Genomic DNA, 23121 nt, shown 5'->3' with positions numbered 1-23121 from the left:
CTTCTTTCTGTCCCGTAAGTTACTGTAATCAGCCCCCCCCAATTCTGTCAGTAGACTTCATGCTGCCTAATCCTAAAACAGGGTGGGGAGCTGTGCTTGTACTGTTGCCTTCTATCAAGTCACTGTTAGCTTTATAACATACCACTGTTAGATATTCCATTAAACCTGTCAAGTTGAAACACAAAGATGACTTAACCGAGGGCCACGCAGCAAGCAGTGAAAAAGTATGAATATAATCCTAGATCTCTCAAAGGCAGCTGTGGTGTTTTTACCATAAAACTACAACTGGCCTTTAAGTTCCAGTAGCCAGACTGCTCTAGTTGGGTTCCCCTGTGGGGGCACAAGTCCTGACAGCTAACCATGTCCAGCATAAGCTTCTCTCTCCATGTGTCCAAAGGCCAGGAGTCTGCTCCAACGTGGGCTTCTGATGCAGCCACAGCCCGTTTGCAAGGCTTTGGGGAAGTTTTTGTGTTGTTTACTTTTCATTCTTTTTTGAGCCTGTTATGCCTATAGCATACTGAATGTGTGAAGGGACTCGGAAAAACTTCATATGTTCCATTTCAACTGTCATAATTGTAGAAAAATAATATGAAATGCAGGAATTGTTTGAGAAGCTAAGAAAATAACGTTGATACTGATGCAACTGCATGTTGTAGTATTGACAGAAGAGTCACCATTTGCAAAGGGAAAGGAGGGGTGTTACTCTCTGCTCTCTCTTTTTTCCCCTCTTTTTCCCCTCTGTGAGGATAGGAAGAAAAGAAAAAGATGCTCTTTCCTATTTAAAAGGATAATGTGTTTCTGGCAGCAGAGAAAGAGGAATTGTATCTCTTCACTTGGATTATATCCATTTTTCAAATAAAGCCATGAAATCATTTCTGAAGGTATATTATCACAAAATAGAAACCCAGAATCTTATTCTCTGGTTTGATTTTTTTCCCAAGGATATTTTATTATTTCATAGATTATTCTCCTCACTTGCCTCCATTCTGATAAATAAAATAGTGGTGAAGTAGATGTGCATGAGTTGTGAATAGTCAAGCGTGACTATTGAGGGAACAGTGCAGGTTGTTACAGGATCAAATATAGTTATTTGATTGTTGGTGTTGGATGAAAATACCCTGATTTTCTTTCTTTTCTAGAGCTCTTCGTTGGTTCATTATATTTTGAAGTTGTTCAAAATGCATATTTATCTCTAGTCAGCACAAACTATTAGTCCTGTCTTGAAATTCTCCATTTCCTTTCTCACTCACAAAATATAAAGAGGGTATATGGTATAAAAAGTTGAAGATAAACTCTGAACACTGAGAATCAATGAAAAAATGAAAAAAGTATCAAATATTGAAGACCTGAGACTTAGTACTTTTAAAGAAAAATTAAAATAGAAGTTGCAAGCCTGACTCCTTATGAAAGGACAACATCAGCATAAAGGGACAAAAGGCTCTCTTTATTTGCTAATATTCATATAAGACTATATATATCGACCCCGAGATCCTTTTCCCTATACAAATTCTTGGTAAGCATTAGGAGAGGTTGGTGTAGAGTGGTACTCAGAATGCACTGTTTCTCTAACAACTTTTGTCCTTCAGACTTTCAGATCAGTCTAGGATAGCTTGGGAGAAGGCCTAGGAGTAGCACAGAGTTAGATGGTATTGTGCAATTTTTTTAGCTTTCGTATGCAGAGATATATAAGAAAATTTTGCATCTCAAGTGGAAATATGCCAAAATTAATATCTTTGATTTATCTGTGTTCAAATCAATATTCAGGACAAACAGTACCCCGAGCTTGAAATAAGGCTCAAATGAAATTCCTCTTAAAAATAATTTAATAAAGATGAGTATATATATTTCCTATACTTATGTAATACACTTGTTTACTGGGCAATATGATTTATAGAAGGGGCAAAACAAAGGAAAAAACCCAGAATTGGTAACACAAAGCTAAGATAATTAAAAATAGAAATTTTCTGGTTTACATATGCTAAAAATATAGTCATTAATGAGTAAAAAAGATGGCCTTTTAAGAAAATTGATTTCCCACCACCCACCCCCGCCCAAGTATCCAGACTATTTATCGGTTTATTTGCTATTTTATAATTCTGTAAATTGCTGTTGTGCATCGCTTTGGTGTTGTTTTTTTTTTTTTTTTTTGCTAGTGGTTTTCTTACTATAAATAACAGTAATGACCTTAGTCCTAGACAAGTGCCTCCTAAGAGCAGCAGTGCACATTACACTTGTTAGCCAAAACGTGACCTCATCTGTTCCTTGCAGCTTCTGGTATCAAATTAAAACTTCTCATTACTGTAAATTCAGACCATTGCAGTCTTGCTCAGGTAAGTTTATAGCTTCAATGTTCTGTTTTCCCTTGAACATTCATTGTGGAGGTTGTGCAGAACAGCTGTGTTGACTCCCATTGCTCCTTCCAAAGAGGGGACAAAATAGCAATAGCTCTGCATCCATGCCAAGGGTGGGTATGTTCTTGGTAGACACCCCTGCAATGTCAGAAAAGACCAAAAACAGACACCACAGCTTTGCCAACTTAAAAGAGGGCAAAAATAAAAAAGATTTCTTACTTCTGTAATAGAAGATAAAAGGTATATAAAAAGTGAATTTTTCATGCTTTGGAGACATACTGACCAGGCAGTATCAGTGCCTGTAATCTATTAGGAATGGCTTTCAGGAGCATTGCAGCAAATCAACATGAAGATTACTAGAAATGAGAGATCAAACCTCCAAACCTGGACTGTATCCAAATGAGCTAGAAAAAGCATTACACAGTTGGCCAATTAATTGTTAAAGCAGAATTAGAAAGAGAAAAGTAGAGCTTGAAGAGCAACTAACCAGAATAGATTCTGACCCATCAGGATCAAAAACCTTGGCAAAGACCCCAGAGCATGAAGCAAATGTGCAAGAAAGACAGTAGAAATGAACACTTTCACACTGGGGTTTACTGTAGAGAAAAGTGACATGTTCTGGTGTGGGTACGTGAGAAGCAGTTCTATAGACATATCTTTGTATTATAAATTTGGTGATGGGTACCTCAGACCCAGCTACACAGAGAACAGAGTTACTCAAGAGCCCAAATGCCACTTAAGGATGATATACCTGAATTATTAGTGATAGTCCATAAATACCAAAATGGGAATCAACAAAGAAGGATTCTTCCATTCCTTATAAAATGTCCAGTTCCATTCATGCATGCTTCTTCTTCACTTATAAGCTAAATAGCCTTCACATGAAGTGAGGGTGTTGGGGCTTCGCAAGATATAGCTGTCTTGGAGCAACAAAAGCTTAAATCTGTCAGTGTCATTGTGCTTACACTTCAAATAAATAAATAGCTGACATCTGGCACAGAGATCAAGACTTACTGATTTAATCCCCTCAGTCTGAGAGATTGTTCTGTTAAGACTCTGTAAACAACAACTATCTCCAAGGTTTTGAGTTTTAAGTTGGCAAGATTAAAGTAGGATAAGATTTTTAGATTTATGTTGTTTTTCCTGTCATTATGTTCGATTATGATGTGCTTTATATAAATCTGCAAATTCAAAAGGAAATAAATTGCAAAACACTTCAGCAACAACTTCTGATCATCAAAAATGTATATGGGACAGATGGTATTAAGCACATTATATAATATGTGTCCACAAAAATAGATAATAATCAAGAAAAAGAACAGCAGTAGCCTTCTAACTATAGTTTACTGGATTAAATTTGTGACCAGGGCCACACAATGGTAGATACCTTAGAGTTTTATTTCATAGCTTGATTGTCCTGAAGAAATTTGTGGAATGCAATCCCAGCGATTTATGGCAAGTTCTTGTATCAGCTGCAGCAGCATCTTGAACACTTGTTGGCATTAAGGTCTCCTGTGTGCATGTTGACACAAACGCACACCCAGACAGTCCTGTTTGGTCAGAGGAAGGAGGGGACAAGTTCTCTTTGTGCAGTAACACAGTATGGAGGAACAATAAGATATTTATTCTTCTACAGCACAGTTCCTAATCTCTAACTGAGATGACCTTAAACCATGAGGTGCTTATTCAGGATAATTGACTTCCTCATAACTTTGAAAACCACTGAATTTTGCCACCGTCGTGTGTGTGCTAGCTCCTACAATTCTCAAACTTAATTACAACCCTGACATGAAAATTAAAATAACTTATATATGGTAGCACTGTAATAATCATAATCATAAGAACTTCTCTCTCATTGTTTCCACTTAGTTGCCTTTGGGTTGTTCTGGTTTGTTGTTTTTCTTCATGTTCTCTAGTCATTGCCAAGTTGCCTAAATATTCTTCTTGCTAAAGAAATGTGAACTAGCCTATTTTTATTCTAGTTTAGCCCAAAAGTTCTTCTTTGCTGTGGAGTATTTCAGATTCTTATGTTGCTTATGTTCACTACAAAGCAGAAGTTGTGCAAATTTCCTTATGGACTTCTACAGTCTAGCATGTTACTATTATTTCTCATTATATTGCATGGTTTCTCAGCTGTAAAAGTGTTCTTAAAAAGAAAGGTGGGCAGCCACCAAAATGTGTTAGGCCTAATTCTTGTTCTTTATATGATAAGACATATTAAGACACTTGATTTGCCTCTAAATTTAAATATTATTTTAATTCCCCTTCTGCAGCTTTTTTCCTTGGTATAATTGTTATGCTGTCTGTTTTTCACAATCTCAAATTAAAACCTGCCTGTTTTTGCTCTGTTGACCATTCTGCTTCTACTATTTGTTAGTTGATCTATAGTTCCTCAATAAGTCTTTATTTTCTCATCTGGTTAAATTCACTCAAAAATTGATATATGATGAAAGCTAAACAGGAATATCTTATGAAGATCTGGTCACATTCACAGATGTTGTTTGCTTTGAAAACCATCCCAGATTTAGAACACTTTTTCCTTTCCATCTTCTTCCCTTATTAAGTATGGTTTTTTTTTTTCCCAGAAGTTCTTTCAAAAAATTCCACAGTGAACTCAGTGTAGTATTTTCTAATGAACCCAATGAGTGTGTGTGTGTGACTATGTTGACACATAGTTTTGAATAATATATCTTAAATTTTTATCTGCAAATAATTAGGAATTTAACAATTATTTTTTGTAATTCTTTGCTCTTTGAGGTTGAAAGAGGTGCCCAAATGTACTTTGTGTGTTTTTTACATCCCTATTTTGCCATGTCTTTCACAGCAGAGGTAACTAAATATTCCTGAAAACTATATCCTTATTTTACCGCATTTTGACATGTATCTTCAAATATTTGTTTATACCACTTTCAAGTAATATCTTGTAGCAAAATCATGTGGCCGGTATGGGAAGGTTATGAAGGACATTGCTTCCATAGTCTGCTATTACTCAGCCAAAGAAATTAAAACAAATCCTATTTAAATGAATAACTGTTAGCAAAATAGTTACAGTTCTGTCACCAAACAAAAAGATTTGCAGTAATTATCAGATGCCTCTTAAAACATAGAAGTATTTGAACAACATGATTGTTCAAAACAAGCATTCCGTGTACCAGAAAGCAAATTGCAGGAATAATTGGAGCTGTGCTGGTAATAAAGCCGTTAATAGAGTCTGAGCACATCAAAGGGCAGTATACAAACAAATAAAACAAAATATTTTTTGACAAAGTTTGTATCAAGGCAATAGCATGTTCTTTCCTTCACAATATAATGAAGAAATCTACAAGTTAAGCATGCTGACAGGACCTTGAAATCCTACAAATATAGACCTAAAATGCATAAGCGATCCTTCAAGTCACTTCCTGTATCCATTCATCCATCTTAACCTTTAAGTCACAATGTATTCATTTGAAGTGTAAATTCACACGTTAAATAAGTGTCAGTGTGTGGTGTTGAATTCCTCAAATATGGCATCAGTGGCTGAATCTAAGTATCAAGGAAGGAAATAACAGTAAGAAAATTAAAGACAATTTTACTTGTAACACAAAGAAACACCAAGACCTATTAGTGGTGGTTCTTATATGAAGATCCATGTAGAGTTTAGTACAGAAAATTCATAGTAATAGTTGAGTTTTTATGTAAAGTTTTGCAGCAAAAGGGACACTGCTCTTACAAATCAGCTGTTTAAATAGAAGAATATATTCCCATTATATTAAGTATTAAAATAAACTGGAAGACTAAATCTTTTTCTTGGAAAAAGTAATGCTGGGTAGGGGAGCAATGTTTAAATGTTTCAGCAGAAGGACAAAAAAGCATATAATGTAAAAAGATATATATAATGTAAAACTAAACGTAAAATGTCATTGGACCGCGGAACAATTTGGGACCTCTGGAGTCCATCTAGTTCAATCCCTTGCTCAAAGCAGCATCAGTCAGATCACATTGCTCATGGCCATGTCCAGTTGTGTTTTGAGTATCTCCACGGCTAGAGGCTCCATGACCTCTAGAAAGCTAAACAAGAAGTCCTGCACCTGCAGCCTGATAACTAAAGCAGTAGAAGAGGCTGGTAACTAATTGTCTGGAGTGCAGCTCTGCTGCAAAGGCCCCGAGGATCCCACTGGGCAGTGAGCTGAGCTGAGCCAGCTGTGCGGCAGCAATGAGGGCAAACCGTCTCCTGGAAAGTCTCAGGAGGAGGATGGGCAGCAGCAGGAGGACTCTCAGCCTGGGAGGCTTCTCCATATTGAGCCAGACCTGCAATATTGTGTCTGATTCTGGTCCCTTGCTGCTCTATTCAAGACAGGAAAAAAACTCTGAGAGTGTCAGTGAGGAAGTTGGAGGCTGGAGAACCTGAGGCAAGACTGAAGGAACTAGATTTGCACTAGTGAGGAAAGAAAGCCTGTGGGCAGCTAATCACAGCATTCCAATTTTGATAGGGTGGCTGAGGTGTTATCAAGGATCCTCAGGGGATGGACAAGAGGCAATGGGCAGATGTTGCTTCAGGGGAAATCAGCTTGATATAAGAGATAAAAAAAGAATAGCCAACTGATGTTTAGAACAACCAAATGTGAGAGCAGGCTAAGCAGAGGTCAGTATTTCCTCACTGGAAATCTTGAAGACCCAGCTTGGCAAGGCCTTTTGTAACCTAATGGAAGAGTCTGCATTCAAGGTGGACCAGATGGTGTCCAGGGTTTCCATCCAGCACAGACTTTTCTGTGAACTATGAAGTTTATGTCACTAAAGTTGCTACTATAGTTCTTGGTATATCTCTGTGCTGCATGTATTGTGTCAAACTGGTCTTGCCCTCTCCTGGGTGTATTTCAGTGGTGGAAAAAATATACTTCATCTTCCTAATGTTTCTTAAAATAGTCTCAGGAGAACTTTTCTTTGAACTGCTCTAGTGTTATTGCTTTATAGTAGAGGATATGATGGTCTGTGTGTCAGCTATGTAAATTCTGGTTTTGCCATGGAAACCTAGCCATGTTTTGGCAAAGTTCAAAGCCTTGCAGACCTGTATTTTGTGCATATTTTTTTGAAGCACTTCTGACTTTGACAGCTAAAATGTTTCATGTCATCTGTAAAACTCTGAATATGATGAAAATTCAGATCATTTTCCCTCTTGAGTAATGGAATATGTTTCCCCCAGTTCATTCAGGGCTAAAGACTGGTATTCATTGTAAGAACTACTTATCATTTTTATAGACTAGTACAGGGACAGGTGTTTGAGTTGAGATCATGGAGCCATTCTCTGTATGTATCTCCTCTGGCACTTTGTCACATGAAAAGGAAAATGGTTGAATTAAAACTTAAGAGAAGAAATAGACCAAATGTTAAAGCGTGGGAGAAAAATAAAGGAATAAATGTTCTGGCACTCTGTGAAGCACCTTGTCCTTTGGAAAGCTGTGAGAGACTCGAAGGTCAATGAAAAGCTGGCTGCTCGAATAATTGGTATGAGAAATGCTGAAGTGAAGAATGAGATGGGGAGATTTTGAAGAAAATATATATTACTAAAAGTAATAACTCTATTTTAATTGATTGCACAAAGCCAGGGAGACTGGTGCAGAGATAGTAGTCCAACAATGAGAGGGAGGTGAACAAGCAAGCAAAGAGCACGGATATGGTCTGTCACTCCAGCTCGACTATACCTGGTAAAAAAGTCTGTGCAGCAGGGCACATTAACAGAAAGCAAGGAGAAATTGTTCGGGTTTTTACACCCAAGTAAATTGCTCTCCAATAACACTACCTCATTTGTTCCAGCAGCTGGGAGACATTCACTTCTCAGACATGGCCCAGGAGATGCCAGCTCCAAAATAAGAAGAGCATGTGTTTGGAAGAGAGGGTTTCAGTAGCAAAGACCCTGATGAAGCGGGGAATAGGCATTTAGGAGGGGAGAGACTGAAATTGAGGTCTCTGAAGCAGGTCCTTATTGGTCCTTGGGGGAGAAATCAAGAAGAAAGAATTGAGCTAGAGTATAAAACAGCTGGGCTTGCTGTGGAGATTTGTACTCACCAAACTCCCCTCTTTAATGCAAGTGAAAAGTGAAATCTGGGTATCTTAAATTCAAATCAAAAGTTTAAAGGACTTTTTTTTTACTTTTTTTTTTGCTTTCACTATGCAATTCCTTGTTTCTTCCCTGACAATATAATCAACATATCTCAGAAGTAAGGAAGGTGTAAAAGAAAATTAATATTTGTGAAAGTATCTGTGTGAAATATACTTGTGTGATGACGATTACAGCATAACCTTGAGAAGTCAGGTCATACCATTGAGTCAGAAAAACATTATGAATTTATGACAGTCAAACAAATTTATAAAGCCTCTACTTACCAGAATGCTATTCACCATTTATTCTGACTGTGGTGCAAAATAGTTATGGAAAATCAAATGCAATCATATATTTATGACAATGTATATCATAATAAGAGTAGAATAGATACCAATAAACATAAAGATATTTATTTTTCATAAGATACAGAGTAGGAAGGCCATAAATCAGACCCAGTGGGGTCCACTGCCGTAAACAACAGGAAAAAGTGATACTAGGCCTATGGAACTAGCAGTCAAACATTGAAATCTTCTTTTCCTAGCCTTCAGCACTTGACACTGCATTTGTATTTTTTCCAATATTTTGTGCATCCATTTTCACTATTCAAGTGTAGAAAGTAGGTATACTACATAAATAATGCAAGTTCATGATGAAAGTTAAAGACCTAATTATCTAGACTGCAGTTTACAACACTAGTAAAAAAATACGTTATGTGAGGATTTTTTTTTTTCCTAATGACAACATTTTCCCTTGAAGCTACTCTGAATTATGTGTCTGTGTTGCTGGGGAATGTTTACCATATTGCTGTGGAAATGGGAAGAGGTGTGGCCCCTTCTGCAGTTGCTATAAAAGGAAGCAGACAGGTACAAACAGGAGGTTATGGTGTGTGAGGGAGGGCCAACAGGTTTCTCTTTGTAATTTGTTTTCCCTTAATAAAGGAATGTGAAATATCATAAGTCTTATAAGTACTAAGTTTCATTTAAGGTTGTGATTTACTTGGAGTAAGGGAGGCTTTGCAATGTAGATAAAGGGCAATTTATTATGAAAATTAGCACAAAACTATCTAATTTTTACTTCTTCATAGAGGGAAATTTGAAATTCAAATCACTGGCTGATGAAGGTTATTAAAAATGCATTAGAGTTGAAAATGTAGCTGTATGTAATTGTCATACTAGAGACTCAAAATTAATTTATCCCAAATGACAATTAAGCTAAAAGAATTTTCAAATTATCAGCTAACAAACTTCAATTAATTTTAGAAACAAACAAAATGAAAACATTTCAAAAAATTTGTAAAAAATCAAACCTTTTTTAAAAAACTCCATAAAGAAAGGTTACATTTCTATTTAGAATAATTCCTTTTCTTCTCATGCAAACTACTTCACTCTTGCAATTTTCTTTTACCTCAGTTTCTCTCTTATCGCATTTTTCTCTCTTTGACCTTTTTCTCCCAGAGATGTCTGGACCACTTTGAATGTAAGTGTACACACGTGTACAGACATGGGCGGAATTTAGATTAAATTAAACTAATTTATTTTCCCTCTATACCTGGTAGTTTTTCATGTAGTTGATGCATTTTTCTGATGAGGAATCTCATAGGTAGACTGGTGCTGTTAATACTTCCTGAAGAATATCTGAAATGGCTCTAATATATATGTTTATATTTAAGAACAGCAACAAAATGCCAATTTTGGCATTGTTGGATTGGGATGGGAATTATTTTTTAGGCACTGAAGCATATTTACAACCTTTAAAAATGAACAGAGGAGAAAGTTTTTCTAAATAATACCACTTTTGTGGTGTGTGTGTAGCTACTAATGTTTTTCTAGAAACAAGCCAGGAACTGTCAGCTAGTGGATAATATGTCTGTGGTTCTGCTTGTAGATGTACACACATGGTCTTACACCACTAGCTGTTGTCCATGGCCAGCCGTGTGTCCTAGCCCCCAGCTGAGTCCTATGCTTGTGTGTGTATCTTTCCCCTTTGGCATAAGATGAGAACGCCAAGGATAAGGACTGCAAAGACAAAGATGTCTCTTTTCCTGGCTAGTGTAATTTATATTTTTCTGACTATACCTCTTTATAGTTCAGCAGCATTTTAAGCATTTTAAAGGTCCTTAAAATCTGCATCGTGGGTTTATTCTCAGCTGTAATTTTTTTTCCTCTGTGAGTGTTATGTTAGAGGTAAGCCAGCCTTTGTCACCTGCTTCTGACCCCAGCCTCCCCCATGGTTTCAAGATCTGGCTAAAGGGAGCTACAGCTGAAATTAAAGGCTTTCACAGATTGAAACAGATAGGAAGAGGAATTACACCTGGGGCTCGGCCACTGGCATCATGTACAGCATAGATACAGGCGTAATAATTGATGTGCATGGAAAGCCTGCGGTTACTTGGATCCTCCAACATTCCTGACCCAGTTTGTCAATGCAGTGAGAGATTTTGTGGTTAGGGTTTTAACTTGCAGTTCAGCAGGAAGAATTATATATACACATCACTTACTGCATTCAAGTGATTACTGCATGTAAGTGATTTGTTTTCAAATTTAGTCTGTGTTAATAAACACTTATTTTTAATTGAGCTGATCTAACAAGATAATTTTGGAAACTAATGCAAGTCAGCTGATTTAAGTGAAATGAGATGAAAATTTAAAGGAAGTTTTGGAAAAGTATGTTCCTCCTTTTCTTTCCACTCGAAGACTAGTAACATATTCCTTTTAATTAACCAGTATCTTTGGGTCAAAAATAGAACAGATCTGGACATAATCATATACTTTGGGAATGTTAAAAGCCAAAACTCTGAAAACTGGTAATGGCTTCTAATGGTCCACTGTATTTTAGTCACCCCACAAGGATGTTAGCACTCATCTAATGATCTAGTGTTCATAGTGAAATATTGCATAAATATGGCTTACATGCCTACTAACTCTAGCAGGAAGTTTGATATTGAAAGCATTTTTTTTAATTGCAGCTGAAATTTGAAAGGATAATTGTGAAACCTATTTTATTTCAGTTGTGAATCATCTTCCTCCTCTGCCATCTCACTCTAGCATTATGTTATTTTTCAAGTGTGCACCTGGGTAGCAAATTAGAAAATTTGTGTTGTTTTAGTATTAAGGCATTAGTTTAAATTTTGTTAACACTCAGTTTTACAGAAGGCTGTATTTTTCCCCTTTTATTTCAATGCATGCACAGTAGCCTGGTATTCAGACTGCTCTTCAAAATGAAAGGTTAGATTGGAAAACATATTTCAAAGGATCTTTAGGATAGCAAGGAAATGGGATTGAGGAGGACTGGGATTTTTGTTCTGCCAATGGCTGTCTGTACAATTACCCCATGAAGTGTGAATGCATTTTTTTCAGTATGTATTTAAAAGTTCTAATTAAAATGTTTGTTAGGGGAATAGGTCCATGTGCACATGAACTGATCAGATTTCAACTAGTGCTTTCAAACACCAGGCTACCAGCCAGAACCAGAATAATCTCAGTGGGCTGGTTGATTTTATGGGTTAGGCAGCAGCTCAGTCCTGACGGTATTACAGCAGCACGGCTTGAGAGAAAGTAACTTGGCTTGGAAAAATCCCTACATCTTTGCCTTGTAAAGGCAGCTGATATGACTTTAATATGCTTACTCTGCACTGGTAGGTTGGATTTACCAACATTGTCAACCAATTTAGCGTTTAAAGTAGCATAACAAAAGCTAGTCGAGGAAGATTGTTTTCCATCCTTAATTTTTTTAGAGTTCATTGAGACAAAATTAAGAATTTATAACTTCTTATGTGGTAAGTGATCAGTTATAGCACACCATTAAACTGGGTACCCAGGCTGTAGCTCATATGAAAGTCAGATACTTCTAATACTTAGAAAGAGTTAAGATTTAAAGAATGGAGAGAAGTTTTCTTTTTTTCTTTAAAATTTTGATCCAGCTTTGCCCTTCTCCTAATCTTAATCTCAACTTCATGAGCTTTATTTTAACTGCATTTTCCCCCTCCTCTGCTCCAGTTATAGTAGAGAAAGGTGAGTAGATGATTTTCATGAGTGCGCTGGAGTTTGGCCAGAGGTCAACCCTCTACAGTTGTAAATAGCATTAATTTTTATTTCTCTTCCATTTATTTAAATTTTGAGAAATTAAAATCATTATTTTATTTTGTATTCAGTCTAAATCTTCATCTTGTCATCTAGGTTTCCTAAAAATGCTGGAAAATTCAAACTTATGCATTTTTTTAAATCGCAATTTTATCTGGAGGATAAGAGGGAATTATTCATTATCCTTCTACTATCAGATCTACACACATTTCTTCCCATCAAAGTTTTCTTTTTTGCCCTGACATTACTGCCTTATACTTAGTCTGATTTATTTTAAATATATTCATTAATTCTCCCTGGTTTTGGTGGGGTTTTATTATTATTTTTATGATGTACTTTTTCAGTTAACAGACAAGATTCTTACTGTTGTTATAGGCCTGGTTTCCTTTTAGTACTTAAAGGAATGAACATTTACTTGGTAGAAATTTCTTAAACACTTACCCCTCTGAAATAGCAGCTGGACACCTGCCCTAGAGGCGTAACATGGAGGTTGATATGCCACTCTTTGGCAATACTCCTGGAGAGTGTTGTTACCATTTGTAACTCATGTAACTCATTTCCAAGGGTAAATCCACATGCAGAGATGGGGAAAACTCTTCTGTTCTCTTTCTGAATTGTTTTTGCTCTTTTATGATCCATTCTTTCACTTCTCTTATCTTGGGATTTCTTTTCTTCTTTATTATGCTTCTCTTGTAATCTTATGCTTTAAGATTTGCTATTATTTCATTAAATAGGGTTTTTTTCCTTTTTTCTGTCTCTTAGTACATTTTAACTTTTAAGTCCCGTTCTCCAGTCTTTTGCATCTCCTTGTCCTGTTGCTGGTTTTGTGCAATATATGCTGATATCTTGGAAATGTGTTTCATCTTATATACTCTGAATCACCTAATACCATATGGGTGAGCCCAAACCCACAAAGGTCCAAATATCCTTGCAGGTCTGTTAGCATCTCTTTCTTAGACTTAAAAGTTATTTCTTATGAAGAGTTTTCTTGTCCAGCTCCTGCTCACAGCAGAGCCACCTCTGAGATCCAAGGTCTGAGCAAGCAGGGTTGTGCAGGGCAATGTCCAGCTGAGTCTCCAAGGATGGAGATTGCAGAGCCTCACTGGGCTGCCTGACCCACTGCTGGACTGTCTTCATGGTGGGAACATCACTTCTCATATGTAGTCTGAACATCTCTTGTCTCAGTTTATGCCCATTGTTCATCTGCCTGGCCCCAGACACAGGTGTAAGAGCCCAGCTCTGTCTCCTTGGTAATCTCCCTGCTGGCACTGGGGGGATTGCAGTTAGATGCCCTCAAAGCCATCCCTGCTGCAGGTTGGAGCAGCTACTTCCTTCAACCTCTACACCCCACAGGGAAAGAGGTTCAGCTCTGGCTGTCCTGGGCACCCTCTGCTGAACTCACTTTGTCATTGGAGTCACTTTTTCATTGGAATCCCAAAAGTGGGCAGGCTATTATAGATATGATCTATTGAATACTGAGTTTAAAAAAAAATGTCACTTCCCTTGATTTATGGCTCTAGCTTCCGTTAATGCAGCCATTTCCACGGTCTCAAAGGTCTTTATGCTTTTCAGGCAGCACACTGCCTTTTCTTAGGAGTACAAATCACATCCAGCTCCATCCAAAGCTGCAACAAAACTTCTACTCTGTGGTAACTGGATTTAGCAATGTCAAAGGAGCCACTGCTAGCTACAGATAGTGTCACTGAAAGCTGAGCTGGAGGTCGGTGTTTAGATGCTTTGAGATCCTGTCTGTACTGAGCCAACATCTTGTCTTCTCCTTTGGCAGACTGGAAGCAGCATATTGGTGCCTCCTTTGCCCTTTTCTTGCTGTGATAGTTGACATGGTCCTTGCTTTTTCTATCACTCTCTTATTGTTGCCATGCTGTTTCTGGTTCGGGGTGGTTCTTCACTGTCTGGGCGTCCCTCATTGCAGTCCCTGGTCCTTGCCCCTGTGTTGGCTCTTGCTCTGTCACATTACTGCTTGAGTGGTCTTACACAACAGATGGTCGTATGTGGACCATTATTAAGAAATAAGAGGATAAATTATTGCATTTTATAGCATTCTCTTCCACTTCTATTTTTTTCTGGTTGGAACTTAAATGACAGGAAGGTAGTGTGCAATGCAAAACAGAAATCCATTTATGTAAATTCAGACCTTTTCTTCTGCCCAGGCAATTTCCAGGACTCTGCACAGTGGAAATAACATTCAGTAGATGGAATTGCAGAATCATTTCCCTCCCAGTTTCATATGGGAGGCACATGTCTGGAAAAAATCAAATAAGACATAACCCAGAATGGGGCACTTAAGGTTTTATTAATGATTTTTGTGGTTTTCATATCTTTTGGACCTCCTTTCTTATTTACCATGGAATTGTAATTTTTGTAGAGATGTAAATATAGCAAGTGATTTGGAAGTAATATTTCTGTAATTGTGGAAGAGTTATCTCATCTATTTAAATGTACAATTTGAGCACCAGACCCCACAATGTGTTATATATGTACAGTCTTTGCATGCCCGTGTAATACAAAAGGAAATCCTACATCTTCAGCTGCATGACTAGAACAGATTGTTAGTACAAGAAGCAAATAAAAAATGTCCAGTGTTTGTCAATAGTGAAGTGTTGTGATTAAAGAGAAAGTGTATTGAATTGTTCCTAAAATCCTTCCTCTTTGAAAGAAATATAGTTCCAAAGAAAGTAATCAGAAAAGAGGAAAAATACATTTACTGTGAAGAACCAATGCATTTCAGTTAAGATGAGCCTTTGTTTAAATTGTCTTTTGGAATTTAAAAGCTTTTCACATCTAAGAATATAAGATACTAAAATGATATCAAAACACCCAAACATTTTAAAGGATAGATGTTTTAAGATTCATTGACAGTAACAGTTTCATAATATAAATTATTTTGCTAGTATAATGAATTTGTGATCTTGTAATTATTTCCTGTTATTTACTTGGGTAACAAATGCTCTTTTAAAAAGAAGACTTAAGGTTGGTAGACAGGCAAGGGCTAAAGTGTTTTTAGAGAGACCAGAAGTTTGTTATTAGAAATCTATAATCTGATCTTTTCTGCCTAGACAGATGCAACTGACCTGGGTGTGCTTTTCAGAGATTTTATTTTCCATATAACAGTCCTAAATAATTTCCTTGATCATCAGCCTATACCTGTGTATCCTGCTATGGCTACCTGCCACTGAAGGCTTTCTTATATTAGTGTTTTCCTGAAGTTGAATTATTTACTAGACATCTGCAGCATGTTTACTGAAATTAAATTATAGTTGGTGTAGCTAGAGACAAATGGAGTTAGACTTTTGTAATCTATCTAAAACATCTATCAGGATGTTTTTCAGATGGTTTCCTAGTCTCTTGGCACAGACATGCACTAAAACTGAAACAGACCAATCATTTAGTATTGCTTGTAACTCAGTCCCCTGGCATCTGACAATGCTTATGCATTCTGGTAGGGAGCAGGGAATTGAAGGAATTTGGTATTAGTGTCAAATTTAAGAGCTTCATGGAGAAAGGTGACTTCAAGTTTCTGTGAACCTCTCAGGTTAAATATTAGTATCATAAGACTTCAAGGAAATGAAGTTTTTTGGTTTTTTTTTCAAAGTGAGGGCATAAGCTAAATACTTCCTCTGATCCTCTTGTCTTTTTGAGCATATGGTATGATATTTGTTAACTGTTGTTTCCATCAGAGGAGTCCTTCTCAGTTTCTTCTCTTGTTTTTGAGGTTGAGGCACTGCTCTATGTTTGGGTTATTTCTTTTTTTTTTTATTTTTGATGGCTGATCTACCCAGATGTGGCTAGACAGTATTTACTTGGTGTTGATAGTTATGGGCTTTATTATTCCTATGTAACATTTACTAAAGGAAGCAAGTGAAAGCTCTGAATGTGTTTTTTTCCAGATGAGATGTTACACCAATGCAAAACAAGTTGAAGTTTTGGGCTTATCTCCAGACCAAGATGAAGAAAAACAATAAGGATGAGAGGAAGTGCATGCATTACTTGAATCAATATTTAGATGATTCATGAGTGGTCAAGATATATGAGCAATAGTTTCAGAAAACTCATTATAGGATCTTTCGCCTTCTTTTCAGTGCTTGATGTATCTGTAAAAACGTATTGCATTTTGGTGAACAATCCAAACATCCAAAAAAATTTGTCTCCAGATCAAGTGCATTTCTTTTCATCTCTGCTTAAAAGGAATCTTTGAGATTAAGCAAATTCCTGGGTGTGAGAAGAACCAAGTTACAGTAACCAACACTGATGTGTAGCCTTGAGACCCTGATGCAAGTCTAGCCTAGTATAATTTTGCAGGAGTGAGATTATGCCTTTACCAATCCTAGAAATTATCCTACCTAGCAGCTCCTCAAGGCTATATCCTTTTATCAAATATTAATGAGAAGTAGAGGACTTGGATGTCTCTGGTACAGCTATGTCAAGCCTCATCCCACCTCCACCAAGAAAGGAAAAAAAACACCTGTATAATAGATGAAAAAAAATCTAAAAGAAAGAAAGAAACCTTGGCAAATTTTGGTAATATGTAAGCTTAGTAACTCTTCCACATCTTTTCATCAATCAGTGTTAAATTGTCTTTCTAGAGAAAAAGCAAAACTGGTTTTAAAGACTGATAAAAAAAAATTAAGAAGTAGGAAAAAAAAAAACCAAACTAGGAAATGTGTGTGTGGGCTGCTGAGTGATGGACATATGAAGCAGGAATTATTGATGAGGAGTAGGAGAACTGAGAAATGGTCCAGGTGCTGAGTTCCTAGCACCTACCACACTGAGCAACATATGGAGAACAGCACTAAATGTCTAGTAAAGAAAAGAAAGTCTAAGTTAGCGTGCTAATGGTAGTGGAAATTTGTATACTACATAATCATAGCTTAATAAAAAAGGATTTATTTCACCCACTGAAATATATCAAAGGATAAAAACTTAGAAAAAATCTCTTTGCAAGTTTGCTCACTAAGGAGGCAATGTTAGGGATTTTATTCATTGTTGAAATTATTTTTGTTCTAGAGAGTTACAAATGGGGGAAATAGGAAAACTGATTTTCAAAGTTTTTGTTGCTTTGGCTTGTTTTCAGTGTTAACAAGGTTTTAGGTGAAGTAGAATCCCACAATGGGAAAATGCTCTTTTCTTTTTTTTCCTTTTTTTTTTTTTTTGGAATGTCTAGGTAAGACTCTTACATATGTAATAGCACAGGAATTTTTTCCTTTTTAAAGTTTCTCTTACTGATGCAAGGTTATCAATGGTCTAGGTAGTTTCAGAATGATATTTTGTTGTTTTGAAGAACAAAAATATTTTCAATGTATTAGAATGAATTTTGTAAACAAGTCCATTATAACACCACAGGGAGCAAATTTTGGTATAATGTTCCTTGCTTAAAAAAGTAGATTTACCTAATGTGTTACTCATAAAAATGGGGACTTTTTTGTACTTTTAAAAAATTTTATTAGTCTTTTAAAACATTCTTAAAATCTGCGAGGTGATGTTTTAAATTATTTCGAAGTAGCATGATTCTTATAAGTTTTCTATTTGCATTTTCTGTATCTTTGATACTTTTCCCCTTTTATTTTTTTTTAACAATACATAAAATTTAAGACACAGTTTTATAAATCCCTGAGAAAAAGCAATCTGGTTGTCAAGGCAAAGTTCATCTTTTCCCTCATACAAGATAATATACTCTCAGGTGTTTTTTTAATTGCACATGTTCAGCAAGTAGAGAAATGACTCATGCTTAATTGGCATTAAATCTAGAATTCAGAATTTCATTAACTTAATTCTCTATCAATGGGAGGATAGACTTTCACAGTTTTGCCTCTGTCTTTCTACTCTGAGCATGGAGAGAAGCATACAGTACAATTTGAGAAGATGAACATTGAAGTAAACATTCATCTCTATTTGATATTGAAAATTATATAAGCAATAGAAATACTGAGGGGCTTATTTGATAATATGGCCTTTGTAGTTGTTAGTGTAAATTTGTGTTCCTGAAATGTTCTCATTTCTTTTTCTGTTAGTTTGCCCAGTAAAATTATGCTTCCTAAAATCCTTATAAATTCCCTATGTCCTCAAAATGTTGTAGCTAAAATTATTTCCTTCAGTTCTTGTAAAGCAAAGCATTCCAGTGAGAAAGATAGGATTTTTGAAAAAAAGAGTTAACCGGCAGAAATGCTTTGGCCACACATGTTAAAACACTAAAGTATTTGACCAGGATATAAGTGTCTCACAATACCTTATAGTAGTTTCAAATAGGTCCATTTTTAATGGAAAGGTGAGATATGATTTTTTATGGAAAAGGTGACTGACTTTTTATGGAAAGGTGGGATAGACAAGAGGGATATGATTTCTGTAAGACTACAAATGGCTCAAGAAATTTTTCTTAAAGAAAGAAGGTAAAAGTCAGGGAGTTGGGAAGAGGCAATTCATGTAACTTTGTCACATTGGAGTTATAAGAAGTTCTGTGCTGTCTAGGAAGGTCCTGTGATTTCAGAGTCAAAGGAAAATTGAAATGTGTTTAGAACAAATACCCTTTTTTCCTGCATGGAGATTATTTTTCTTCACTTGCCTTGTATGTTGTTCAACTTAATCTCTCATATGGGTACAAAAAAGCAGCATAAGAATTTGTTAGTGTTTTCATTGTCTCTTTCAGACATTAAATTCCCACCAGCAAATAAAAAGAATTCTGTTGCATGTACATTTTTTTGACAACATTCTTAAGTGTGTGATGAATGTTGCATATGTGACTATATTAAACAAGGCAGGATTAATGTACTGATCAATAAGATGACTCAAAAAATATCTTTTCACATAGCCGTGTGTGTACTCAGGTATGTCTGTATTTATATTTCAATATAAATTACTATCAAAATTTTGTAGTTTCAGTGCCAAGAATGCAAGATTTTTGGCTATATTATTGTTATTATGTTATCTTACAAGCATTGCAGGATCTTTCAGTAATCTGCAGCACTCAAGCATTAAGAAAAAAAAAATAGATCTCTACTATATAACAGAGACTAGAAGAAGGCTTAATATGCCTTGCTGTCACTATTCAAAGCAATTCTATTTCCTTTTCTGCTATTCCAGAGAGAGAAATTTTTCCCTTTTAAGTACAGCAAGATTTAAAGCACTTTTATCTGCATGGTGTGCAGTGTCACACATGCACACTCATGTGAAAATGTCACTTCCTGTATTAATTGCTTGTGTAGGAATACTGGATCTTTTTTCTCCTATCAGTGTTTTCCCTTTCCTATTGCACCACCAGCTATTTCTTGAATTTTCTTTAATAATAATCTGATCTTTTTTGTGTCCCAAATCATCTTAAATATTTTGTTCTTATATCTTCTTATTTAGCAAGACTACTAGATCTGTACCCTGTCAACACTATTAGATCTGTACCCTGTCTTTAGCAAGACTAGTAGGTTTGTACCCTCGACTTTGGGGCCTTCTGTGTCTTCAAAATTCAATAATGACTTATGGATTTGGTATTGTTCCCTCAGGTTTTGCATTCTAGAGTCTGCTCTCTCCTCTGCCTACTAATGCTTTCTTTCCTCTCTTTTGGGGGATTTCCTGGAGATTACAAGAGCCCTCTCACACATTAGTTGATTTACCGTGCATGGATCAAGGAAAATCAACAGATATTTCAGTAACATCTTTAATGGAACAGGAATATTTGTGGTATTCAGCCCTTCTCTTTCCCCTAAGCCAAAAAGTAGTGAAATATATGGATTCTTACAAAGCCCTGAAAATGCATGACAAAACTTAAAATTATAAGGGATTAGGAACCAAATGGCGAGGGAAATGCACCTGTGTCTAAAAAAAGATCAAAAGGTCAACCTGGAGAATACAGAGAATTCTGGCAGTCAACCAAAGGTCAGCCTGGAGAATTTCTGGCAGTCTTACTTCAGCCCATAGGAGGAACTGTGGAGTAAATACAATATTTGGGAAAAGCAGCATGGATTTACCAAAGGTAAATCATGCCTGAGCAGTATGATCACCATCTACAATATGTTATGAGAAGAGCTTTTTCAAGACTTTTCACATTTTCTCCCATGACATCCTCAAATTGAAGTTGAGACATTATTATTTATGCAGATGGGTGTCTAGATGATGTAAAGATGGTCAGATAGTCATTCCCAGAAAGTTGTGGTTAATGGGTTGGTTTTTATGTAGTTATGTTGGTTATTAATGTGATTATGATAGTTATTAAAGTGGTCAGTGTGTTTACCTGCTTGGAGGACCGTAGCAAGTGTGGAACTGATGTGGTCTGTACTGGGACCTCTCTTGATATTGTTATCAGGGACCTGGAGTAAATAAGGGAGCTGCACCAATGTGCAGAGAGCAAATTGGGAAGCATCAGTTCATAGGCTTTTGGGAGTCAAGCTACCTTTTCAGCAGCCTGAACAAGCTGGACTAATGGGCTGACATGGACTTTGTTAAATTCAAAAAGGGCAAAATCTAGGTACCAGCAGGGGATAGAAGAGCCTCTGCGATGGCACAGGTTTGGCATTGGCAAGATGGGAGCAGGCCTGCAGGAGGGCTCTGGATCTTGGTGCCTCAGCCTGCAAAGCTCCATGGGTTGTATGGACAGAACCATGGCCAGTCAGTACTGAGAATGATTATTCTCCTCAGTTTAGCACACATTTGACCATTTTTATAATACCACATCCATTTTTGGCCCACCTGTTGCAACAAAGATATTGACGAGCTGGAGTTAGTTTTGCTGAAGGCTGTCAAGACAGACTCTAGAGCAGTCTTCAGTTCTGGTCCCAAGTTCATCAGCACATAACACATTCCTCTTCACACTTTGTCTCAGTTTCTTTTGTTGGCTTGATGCCTTTCACTGCTTGTCTGCTATCAATATTTTATTGAAATATCTTTGCCCCAACGTGTTCCATTTTTCTACTGCACCATATAAAATCTCTTCTGCTTTAAAATTATTTTCAGTATGTGAAAAGGAATGCTGGAACTGTACACCAGGAGCATAACAATTACCAAGCAAAACAAACAAAAAAACTCCACCTACATTCAGTCCATTTTTTCTGTAGTCATAGATGTCCAAAGTTATATGGTTGACATTTTTCTCAAAATTAATTCTGCCTGAGGCAAATGTCCTGCCTGAGAAAAACTAACTCTAAACAGATAAAGTTTGCCCAGAGTTCCAAGAAACCGAGAAAAAGATTTCAAAATATGAAGTGTTAATCAGTTTAATATAGGCTGGGCCATTAGGTCTGGTTGGAATAACATATTTTTCTTCCATTTTTGTTAATTGTAATTATATACATGCATCCAATGAAAATGGAAATAGATTGAAGTTTTTATATTGTAAATTTGCTGCAAGAGTATTTTATTGTTGATAAGCTTTTCAAATATTTAGAAAATAAAATGAAAGTTTGAGTTCTTCTGAGGATGACAGATATGTTTTAATGACACATGAGGATCTAGCCTTACAAATGTAGTGATACTATTTGACATACTAGTTGAGTTACCTTCCTTAACTAATGAAACACTGTTCTTCCAACATTAGGTTTTCTATTTGATGCAGATTCTGAAACTGATCCAAGCTGTATGAGTGTAGAAATTGAAAAATAGATTGTATAAAATCCCAAGGCTGAGTTGATGTCATTGTAAACTATTTCCATGTAGGACTTATTAATGAAACAAAGTTTTGTGGAAATAGAGAGATGGAGTTATTAGTGTTAAGTTTTTCAACTTAAGACTCTACCTATTTATGTGGGTTTTTTAACCAATTACCAAGCTTATAAACATAAATAACCCTAGGGGTTTAGGAATGGTACTCCCCAGTTTAGTTCTCCCAATGAGACTCAAAGCCTCACTGCTGCTCACTCGCTCCCCCCTTCCCCTCCCCTTCCCACTCCTTTGGAATGGAGTTGAGAGTTGGAGGCACAAAAGCTAAAAATTATGGGTTGAGATAAGAATGATTTACTAGAAACAGCAATGAGACAGAAAAATGAATGGTACCAGCAGCACAAAGAAACAATTTACATGGAAAAGCCTGTGACAATCTGGCTCTTCCCCACCATGCTTTCTCCCCAGTGTAAGAAGAGAGGGTTCCTTACTCCTGCCCTTGGCAATGAGTGAGGTGGAGTGGAATAACATCTGGGCCTTGCCACACAGCTCTCCTGCTTACTGTGAAAAATTAACCCTGTCCTGGCTGAAACTAGAACATGGGAAAACCAGTTTATAGTACAAACTGTGCAGTTAAGGTTAATATTTTTATTTGTACTATTTATACACTGGTCTAAAATACTTTTCTTCATTTTAAGGTAACTGAGCTGCACAATATCAAAAATATAACCAGATTGCCTCGAGAGACAAAGAAGCATGCAGTGGCAATTATCTTTCATGATGAGACATCAAAGACATTTGCATGTGAGTCAGGTAAGTAATTGGTGCTTCATCTCTAGCTTGAAGAAATCAAGTTGCACATCAAAGTCGGGCTCAGATGAATTAACTCACAATGCCAAATAGAAATTCTTAGCTTAAAGAAATTTGTGGTAAACAAAAAACTTAGACGTTTGGGGTTCAGGTCTTTTGGGGTTTGGTAGGGTTTTTTTAATACATGATGAGGGGTGTTAGG

General features: G+C 36.5%; 1 protein-coding gene across 2 annotated transcripts in view; it reads left to right on the top strand.

The window, feature by feature from the left end:
* DOK6 (docking protein 6) overlaps positions 1-23121 on the top strand; it is a 251085-nt gene that overhangs the window by 93392 nt on the left and 134572 nt on the right. For both annotated transcript variants that reach the window (XM_064432502.1, XM_064432511.1), the window contains exon 3: positions 22808-22922. In XM_064432502.1, the coding sequence (XP_064288572.1) occupies positions 22808-22922 (115 nt within the window). The remainder of the gene's footprint in view (positions 1-22807; positions 22923-23121) is intronic.

Source organism: Passer domesticus, chromosome 1 (assembly GCF_036417665.1).
Source record: "Passer domesticus isolate bPasDom1 chromosome 1, bPasDom1.hap1, whole genome shotgun sequence".
Classification (NCBI taxonomy): domain Eukaryota; kingdom Metazoa; phylum Chordata; class Aves; order Passeriformes; family Passeridae; genus Passer; species Passer domesticus.
This window is presented reverse-complemented; position numbering and strand designations above follow the sequence as displayed.